Below are 9,323 nucleotides of genomic sequence, written 5' to 3' on the forward strand. Positions count from 1 at the left end.
CCTCTCCTGCTCCATGGTGCTGAATGGACCCGGGCACCGGCACCGCATCCTCCGGCCGCCCGATGCTGACCTGCAGCAGGGTCATCTCCTGGGGAGATGGAGGGAGATGGAGGGATCAGAGATGCAAGGGGTCAGTGCTGGGAATGGGGCTGGCAGGGGGGGAGCAGCTCCTTGTGTTTTCCAGGTGGATTTGAGTGCTTGCTCCAAGAAACATGATGTTGGAAGAGGTTTTGCTGGGCTGGGCCAAGCTCCCAGGCTCCTGCCAGGCCTGGCAGAGCAGCTCCAGCTGATTGTTTCCATGTCCTTCACTGCAGCCAAGCTGATGTCAGCCCCTGGGGAGGCAGAGGGAAGGAGGGGAGAGGGGAAAGGGGGGAGGAATGGGAGCAGGGGCTTGTGTGGGGGGAGAGGAATGGGGGCACAAGGAGCCACGCACTGAGGTGGGGGCAGGATTGATCTCCTTCCAGCCAGGGGCACTCACATAGAGTGCAAAGCACTGATGCAGGATTGGACGCCGTTTTGTCCCCCTGGGAGTGAAGGGGAAAACCCAACGTTAAAGAGACCCCCAGCAGGATCCTGGGGTCTCTCATTGCATGGGGAATGAGGGAATGGTCCCAGCTGGGGGCTACGGTGCCTGTGTGTGCTCTGCAGCCTGGGGCTGGCTGGGAGCAGCCAGGATGGAGGGATGGGAACAGCTGGGATGGAGGGATGGGGACAGGCGGGATGGAGGGATGGGGACAGCAGGGATGGAGGGATGGGGACAGGCAGGATGGAGGAATGGGAGCAGCAGGGATGGAGGGATGGGGACAGGTGGGATGTAGGGATGGGACTGGGAACAGCTCTGGTGCCTGCAAGGGTATGGCAGGGCCAAAAACCAGAGGTCAAGGGGTCAAAGGTCAGAAGGTAATGAGGGTAAAGATTAAAAGGCAATGGGGTCAGAGGTAAAAAATGACCATGTCAAGAGGTCACAAGGTCAAAGGTGATAAAGATCAAAAGGTCACGGGGTGCAAAGTTCGAGGTGATGGGGTTCAATGGCTGTGAGGTCAAGGATTAAAAGGTCACTGGGGTCAGAGGTCAAAAGCACCACAGGTACAAGACAGAAAGGTCACAGAAGCAAAAGGTCACAGATCAAAGGTCAGTGGCAAAAGGTCCCTGGGTCAAAAGGTCAACCTGCCACAGAGTCAAAGATCAAAGGTCACAGGGCCAGAGGTCAAGGGCTATGAGGTTGAACGCATTGGGTCAGAGATGTCATGGGGTCAGAGGCCAGAGGCCAAAGGTCAATGGTCACGGGGCCCTTACACCTGATCCCATCCTAATGGCTCCTAACCCCTGTTCCCAAGGCAGAGCTCACGCACCCAGAGCTGTGGGCACCCCACACTGCCCCCACCTTGATCATCACCTTGCCCAAGGCCTGGTTCAGGTCATCATGAACCAGGTCAATGTCTCAGGGCAGGAGGCTGCAGCTCTCACCATGGAAACAGCACCAGAACCCCAGTGATGAGGGGGGACACGCACCAGGACACGCTGCATGCATGGCAGGGGCACAGCGGGGCTGTCCCTGCAGGCTCCGGGCGATGGAGCCACTCACCTGCCCTGGCCACCTTGAGCCCATTGAGGTTCATGGAGGCTGTGGCTGGAGCAGCACCAGGTCCACGCCACGAGCCGTACCCAGCACCACATCAGCTCAGCACCGCCTGTCCCCCTGCCACCCATCAGGCACCGCCCCAGCACTGCCATGCCCACACTGTGCTGCATCCCATGCAGGCCACTGCGGGGGTCAGCGGGGCTGGGCCCAGGGCATCATTGCACCAGCACCGCACACTCTGACCCTCAAGGCCCCGATACCCCTTGGCTTCCATTGCCTCAGCCCAGAGATCCCATTGGCTGGCTGATACCCTGGTGCTCTCCTTACCCCACTGCCCTGATCCTGATCCCACTCTCCCCATCCCGATCCCTTCATCCTGATCCCATGGTCCCACTCTCCCCATCCTGATCCCCTCATCCCAATCTTTTCATCCTGATCCCATGATCCCACTCTCCCCATCCCGATCCCCTCATTCTGATCCCTTCATCCTGATCCCATGGTCCCATTCTCCCCATCCCGATCCCCTCACTCTGATCCCTTCATCCTGATGCCCTGATCCCACTCTCCCCACCCTGATCCCTTCATCCCGATCCCTTGATTTCGCTCTCCTCATCCCGACCCCTTTATCTCGATCCCCTGATCCCTCTCTCCTCGTCCCGATCCCTTTATCCCGATCCCCTGATTACACTCTCCCCATCCCGATCCCTTGATCCCACTCTCCTCATCCCGATCCCTTTATCCCGATCCCCTGATCCCACTTTCCTCATCTTGATCCCCTGATCCCACTTTCCTCATCCCAATCCCTTCATCGCGATTCCCTGCTCCCGCTCTCCCCATGCTGATCCCCTTATCCCGATCCCCTGATCCCGCTCTCCCCATCCCGATCCCTTCACCCCGATGCTCCCCCCCGGTCCCACCATAACGCGCGCTCCCGCGGCATCCCTTCGCCTGCATCCTCCCCCGTGACGTCACTTTAGCGCTCAACCAATGGCCGGCGTCTCCTCCCCGCCATCTTGCTTACGGGCAGCGCCGCCATCCTTGTTCCGGGCAGCGGGGCGGCCCCGGGGCTTGGGGCGGGCCGAGCTCCGCCCGGCCTCGGTTAAAGCCGCGGCTTGGCCACGGGGCAGCCCCGGTGCGGGCAATGGGGGCAGTCGCTCAGGGGCGATGGAGCCGGCTCCCCTGGGCGTTATCGGCCGAGCGCCGGGGAGAGGCGCAGGGTGCCCGGACCGGGTGGTGCGTGCGGAGCGACCCGGGGGCAGCGCGGTCCCTGCCCGCGGTTGATCGGGGCAGGAGCGGTGAGTGCCGGGGCTGCCCCCACTGCTGCGGAGCACGGCCCCTCGGTGCCCTCCAGCCTCGGGTAGCGCTGCCCCCGGGGCTCGGTGCTCCCCAGCGTGTCGCTGGGCTTCACTCACGGCTCTTTCCCTCTCTGCAGCTGGGCTTCTGCTCCTATGGCCGGTGGGAGGAAGCCATCACCTTGCTGTTTGAGAGCCACAGAAGCTAAAACATCCCCGGGATAGGGATGCATCAATGACACGGCTCCCACCTCCTGCTGTGCGCCGTGCCCGTGGCTTTAGCACCCAGAGACGTGCTCTGCAGTGGGTGAGAAGCGCTGCTGGGACTCAGAGCCCCAGTGTCCCTCCTGCACCAACACTGGCTCCTCTGCAGAGGACATAGGGGCCAGTTACCAAACTGGAGAGCATCTGTCCCATGCTGCTAAATCCCCAAAGTCCCATTGCATCCACGCAGCTGAAACCTTCCAAGTGAGGAATCCAGGTAAAGGGCTGCTTATTTCATGAAAGATTCTATTTAAAAAACAGAAGCTGGTAACAGCTTTGAAAGAGGCAGAGTTCTGGTGGTATCTAAACCACCACCTCCTGGGCAGCATTTGGGTAATGTCTAAAATCACTGCTCCTGGAGCCAAATGGTCCCAGCTGCTGGCAGCTCACTGCAGTGCAGGGCTTGAGCAGAGCACTGGGAACTCTGGGAAGTGTCCCCATCCCCATCCCTTGGGTACTTTATTCTCAGTGAATGATTCCGGCCCCTCTCACCTCTCCTCCCATAACCGACTGCACAGAGCGGATTAAAACCCGGGGAAAGGCCACTGATACTGTGCATCCCATGCTCTGATCATCCTCTCTACTTTGTCCCCAGGTCCCCTGCTCAAGTGGACACTGACCCAGCCAAAACCTGCAGGATCTGACCAGCAGAAGGGTGTGCAAGAGGCTCAGCAGCTCCCAGCACCAGCTCTCAGCCTGCTGTACAAATCATCACCGAATAAAAGTGATTTTCAAAGCCTTTACTGGCACCATGGGCTTCCCTGGAGGTAGGACTGAAGTTTCCATAGCTGGTAAAGCAAGTGAGAAGTCTTTGTTGTTGTTGTCCTGCTTTGCTGCAGGGAAAACTGTTGCACCTTAGAGGAAAGATGGACAAGGGGGTGTTGCCATCTCCCACATCCACCCTCATGCTTGTTGATGGTGAAGCTGGTCCCTACCAGCACCATTCACAGTGAAAGAAAGCTGGAAAGAAGCTGGCTCTAAAGCTTCCTTGACGAGAAACCGTTGCTGCAATGCTGAAGGTGTTCACAGGCAGTGCTGCAGGAGTCAGCTCTGTCACGTTGTACCAAGGAGCTGAGGCACAGCCACCCTTAAGAGGGTTTTAAACCCTGTTAAAATGCTGTAGGAAAGAGATACTCTTCCATGGGCTCAGAATCTTGCTGTGCTGGGCATCAATAGCTGCCAGGAGAGGGGAGAGCTGCAAGTGGGTGCTGCTGGCAGGGGGACAAACCTCCCTGACACTGCAGACCCTCTTAGCATCATCCCCTTGTTGTCACAGATGTCTTGGGTGATGGATCCACCCTCACCTGGGCAAGGGTACACCAGTAAAGTGCTTTAAATCACATCACTTGCACTTGGTCCCACAGCTGCATCCTGAGGGGCTGGAGGGATGAGTTTGGGAGGAGAATGTCAGGAGGGAACATGGAGCTCCCATTGCTCATCCCACCAGCCCCGGGCTCTGCTGCTTTGCAGCTCCACAGCCATTCCCTATGGATCTGAGGAAGATCACCAGAAAAAGATCACAAGAAGAAGCTGATCCGAGAGGCCACTGTTTTGCAGCCTGTCGATGAGAATATTTTCTCCTCCTCTGGGAAGTAGGGAATGCTGTCAGCCACCTCCTGCACAACACCCGGGCGCACTTCGAGGCCTTGCTGCACCAGTTCACTGACCACGCACTGCTTCACGTGGTGGTGCTTCAGTGGGAGGAAGGGCACAACAAAATCAATGAGACTTTCATTGATGATCCCAGATTTCCAGAATCCACCTGCAAAAGCAATGGCAGAGACAGGTTTTACCTTCAGAGTCTCTACAGTCCCTGGGGTTCAAAGAGCTGCTTTGAGTGAAGCCAAAATACTCTGCTGAAGGCAGATCTGCTTTAGGTTTGTACAAGGGGAGAGCTGAACCCATCAGTTGTCTCCCCCCCTTCATCCCCCAATGCACTTGTTCTCCAGGAATTGGGAATTTAGCTTGGCTAGTCCGAATTCAAGCTCTTCTCCCTGTGACAAGGGCAAAGCAAGGAGAGCCAGGGCAGTGAGGATGAGTACATCTTGGTTCACTTGGCTCAGGGAGTGTGCTGTGCTGTTTGCCATCCCATAGCCACCTTGTCACCAAAGAACTCTGCTGCATGTGGCAACAGGTCTGCTGGCTTGGAAGACCGGGATATTCCTTCCCTTTGCCAGGAAACCTCCAGGGAATCGCAGTTCCCTTCATTCAAAACCCCCTTGTCCCTTCCTGGCTGCCTGGGAGGTGGCAGATGGTGTTGGTGGCTGCCTGGAATGGGCCGGGCTCCCTCTGCCGGGCTCTGATCCCGCAGGAAGGGCTCTGTGCCATGGACTCACTGTGAGGGTTGTCAAACACGGCTCTGGAGATGGCCGGCTCCAGGTCCTGCAGGCTGATCTCCTCCCGGTCCTTGCGGGCTCGCCACAGGTCCAGCGTCATTGCATTGATCTGCTCCCCTCCTGCGTTGCTGTATGTGAAGGAGATGCTTGTTCAGTGTCTACCCAGGGAAAACAGTGCTGCAGGAGAGGTGGCACCTCACACCCTCCTGCCTGCAGGAGGGCAAGCCAGGATCTCCCGCTGCCTGGCCTAAAATGACTCCTGTAAAGGCAGCCAACAGGGACAGAAGAGCGTTTCCAGGCTCTCCAGGTCTGTATTCACAATGAAACTCCGTCTCTTGGTATGTTTAAAGGCTTGGAGAAGGCAAAGCAGAATAAGTGTGTGCTCTGAAGGAGGTGTGATCTCTGCCCAAAGGAGAAACACTGCGCTGGGAAGCCCCGTGATGCCACAGGGGAGCTTCTCTTACCTTATGAAGATGAAGATGGCTTTGCGGTAGTTGGTCCCATACACAACCCACGAGGGTCCCAGGAAGGGCAGGATCACATCGATTAAGCCTGGGTGCATCTTGTCCATCTCGTCAAAGAGGAAGGCTGAGCGTCCACAGCGCGTCAGGTTCCCTTGGATCCAGTGCTTCAGGCTTTCCTGGGAGAGATACCACCAAGCCATAAGGCAAGGAGATGCCAAAGGAAGTTCACACTACCCCAGAGCCAAGGCCCGAGCTGCAGCATGTCCCTGCAGAGCACCACCTCCTCAGGGCAGGTACAGCCAGCACAATGCCTCCTGTATTGTGGGTTTCACACAATGGCTGTTTGGGCTTTATGAACCCATTGTAGGTGTTTTATTATGGATTTAAAGGAGGCAGCAAACTAAAGCTGGGGATTTACTCCTACAGCTCCCTACGTTCTGCTCCCAGCTGCTGAGTGCTTTTAGCCTGCTCCTATCCTGGTGGAACACCATGACCCAAGAGAGTTCTGGCTCTTTAAAATGCTGAGGTTACTTCAATGTGGGTGCCAGCCCACACAAACCCACTCACGTCATCTGTGGGCATGCATTTACCCTTAACAGGAGCACTGTACCCAGTATGGGGTTTGCCTTCTTAAAAGCGTATCTTCAAGGATGCAATAAAACAAAGAACTCCAAATGACCAAGTGCTCTGCTGAGGGTTTGCCAGGTAACCTTCAGACTTTGATTTCCCCTTCTCAGCCTTAAGAGACAGAGTGGCACGGTCAAGAGCCTAGAGGTGCTGTTCAGGAGCTGCTCGCTGTGCGAGGAGGGGATTACAAGCCTCGGTGATACGCAGGCTTTGATAGGCATCAAGCTGTTGGGAAAGCAGTGGGGGAATTTTAGAGCCTTTCGTTTAAGCAAAGCACTTCTGTCTGTGTGTTCAAAGGGCTGTGTAAATATTTAAGGAATGAGAACGTGATCAGGGCCAGGACTGCTGCAGGGAAGATGAAAGTGATAACTCAGTGCTGGAGTGTACTGCGATTACTAGAGGACCCTTCAGCCAGTGTGTGGAGCCACTCACTCAGGTTTGAGAGGGTGAAACAAAGAGCTGTTATTGCTGCTGTACTCCAGGAAACAGCCCAAGTGTGGATGCACCGAGGAGCAAGACATAACCAAAGAAAACCCAGCCAAGCAGCACGGTGCTGGACACATCCCTTACCTTGTGCTGCTCTATGTGCAGCATTGCTTACCTTGTGCTGCTCTATGTGCAGCATTGCTTACCTTGTGCTGCTCTATGTGCAGCATCCTTTACCTTGTGCTGCTCTATGTGCAGCATTGCTTACCTTGTGCTGCTCTATGTGCAGCATTGCTTACCTTGTGCTGCTCTATGTGCAGCATCGCTTACCTTGTGCTGCTCTATGTGCAGCATCCCTTATCTTGTATTGCTCTATGTGCAGCATCCCTTACCTTGTGCTGCTCTATGTGCAGCATCCCTTACCTTGTGCTGCTCTATGTGCAGCATCCCTTACACTGCTCTGTGTGTGGCATTCCTTACCTTGTGCCGCTCTATGTGCAGCATCCCTTACCTTGTGCGCTCTATGGCACATCCTTACCTTGTGCGCTCTATGTGCAGCATCTTACCTTGTGCTGCTCTATGTGCAGCATCCTTACTTGTGCTGCTCTATGTGCGCATCCCTTACCTTGTGCTGCTCTATGTGTGGCATCCCTTACCTTGTGCCGCTCTATGTGCAGCATCCCTTACCTTGTACCACTCTATGTGCAGCATCCCTTACCTTGTACTGCTCTATGTGCAGCATCCCTTACCTTGTACTGCTCTATGTGCAGCATCCCTTACCTTGTACTGCTCTATGTGCAGCATCCCTTACCTTGTGCTGCTCTATGTGCAGCATCCCTTACCTTGTACTGCTCTATGTGCAGCATCCCTTACCTTGTGCTGCTCTATGTGCAGCATCCCTTACCTTGTGCTGCTCTATGTGCAGCATCCCTTACCTTGTCTGCTCTATGTGCAGCATCCCTTACCTTGTGCCGCTCTATGTGCAGCATCCCTTACCTTGTGCTGCTCTATGTGCAGCATCCCTTACCTTGTGCTGCTCTATGTGCAGCATCCCTTACCTTGTGCTGCTCTATGTGCAGCATCCCTTACCTTGTATTGCTCTATGTGCAGCATCCCTTACCTTGTGCTGCTCTATGTGCAGCATCCCTTACCTTGTGCTGCTCTATGTGCAGCATCCCTTACCTTGTATTGCTCTATGTGCAGCATCCCTTACCTTGTACTGCTCTATGTGCAGCATCCCTTACCTTGTGCTGCTCTATGTGCAGCATCCCTTACCTTGTGCTGCTCTATGTGCAGCATCCCTTACCTTGTGCTGCTCTATGTGCGGCATCCCTTACCTTGTGCTGCTCTATGTGCAGCATCCCTTACCTTGTGCTGCTCTATGTGCAGCATCCCTTACCTTGTGCTGCTCTATGTGCGGCATCCCTTACCTTGTGCTGCTCTATGTGCAGCATCCCTTACCTTGTACTGCTCTATGTGCTCAGCATGGGGGAAGTGCAGGATTGGAGAGAACTGATGTACGTAGGGGCTGCGGAGCCCTCCCTGGAACAGGTAGCGGATGAGCATGGAGCTCACGTAGGTTTTGCCGGTGCCGGTGGAGCCATGGAAGGACATCACCAGCGGCTTCACCGGGTTCTGCTCCGCCAGGAACTCCTTCACCGCCCTCATCACCTGCTGCCTCGCCAGCGGCTGCCCCACCACGCTCACGGCCAGCTCGCACTCCAGACCTGCGCGAAGGCAAAGCAAGGCTCGGCTTGAGCTCCCCGTTGGCACCGAGCGCCGCTTGCTCCCTGTCACCCAGCCCGGCACCGCCTCACGGACACCCCTTTCCCCCCCGCCCCGCTGACCGCGCAGGTCGGGCCCGAAGCCGCACTCGCAGTCGTCCGAGAAGCCGCAGCGCAGCGCCCGCAGGTCCCAGGAGGCGGCGGCGGGGCCGGCGGCGGCCGCCAGCACCAGCAGGACCAGGGCCGGGGCCAGCGCCGCGGCTCCCGGGGCCATGGCGGCCGCCAACCCGCTGCGGCCCCGCCCGGCCTACAGCTCCCGGCGTGCACCGCGAGGGGGGCGTGACCTGACATAGAGGGCGTGGTCTGCGGAACAGGGGGCGTGACCTGGTCCACATTGCCCCGCCCCTTGCATTTTGATCCCCGGACCCCGCTACAAGCGCTGGGGACCCCGGTCCCCGTTGCAGCGGGGCACAGGGCGCACACAGTGCAGTGCCCCCAGGGCCGAGAAGGGCTGGGTTCAGCACCGCAGACACCATCAGCTGCCCTGCCCCAGGATCTGCTCTCCCCGGGGGTCCGGGGGCTCCTTTAAATGATACCCACAGGACAAA

At 57.0% G+C, this 9,323-nt stretch overlaps 1 protein-coding gene across 2 annotated transcripts; it reads right to left on the bottom strand.

Annotated features, from left to right (window-relative positions):
• Positions 1-3,863: 3,863 nt before the first annotated feature.
• On the bottom strand, positions 3,864-8,981 carry TOR2A (torsin family 2 member A). 2 transcript variants are annotated; one of them, XM_061352895.1, is made up of 4 exons: positions 8,839-8,981; positions 5,939-6,114; positions 5,475-5,602; positions 3,864-4,900 (listed from the first exon to the last, which is right to left on the bottom strand). In XM_061352895.1, exons 2-4 carry the CDS (start codon positions 6,043-6,045, stop codon positions 4,656-4,658), a joined length of 480 nt encoding a protein of 159 aa, XP_061208879.1. In that variant the 5' UTR covers positions 6,046-6,114; positions 8,839-8,981; the 3' UTR covers positions 3,864-4,655. The 2 variants fall into 2 exon arrangements, with proteins under 2 accessions (XP_061208879.1, XP_061208878.1); XM_061352894.1 differs by lacking the exon at positions 8,839-8,981 and adding an exon at positions 7,710-7,722.
• Between the last annotated feature and the right edge of the window lie 342 nt (positions 8,982-9,323).

The sequence above is a fragment of the Neopsephotus bourkii genome, unplaced genomic scaffold (genome assembly GCF_033783945.1).
Source record: "Neopsephotus bourkii isolate Nb327-2 ecotype Australia unplaced genomic scaffold, CSIRO-AGI_Nbou_v1 NB_659, whole genome shotgun sequence".
NCBI classification, from domain to species: Eukaryota; Metazoa; Chordata; class Aves; order Psittaciformes; family Psittacidae; genus Neopsephotus; species Neopsephotus bourkii.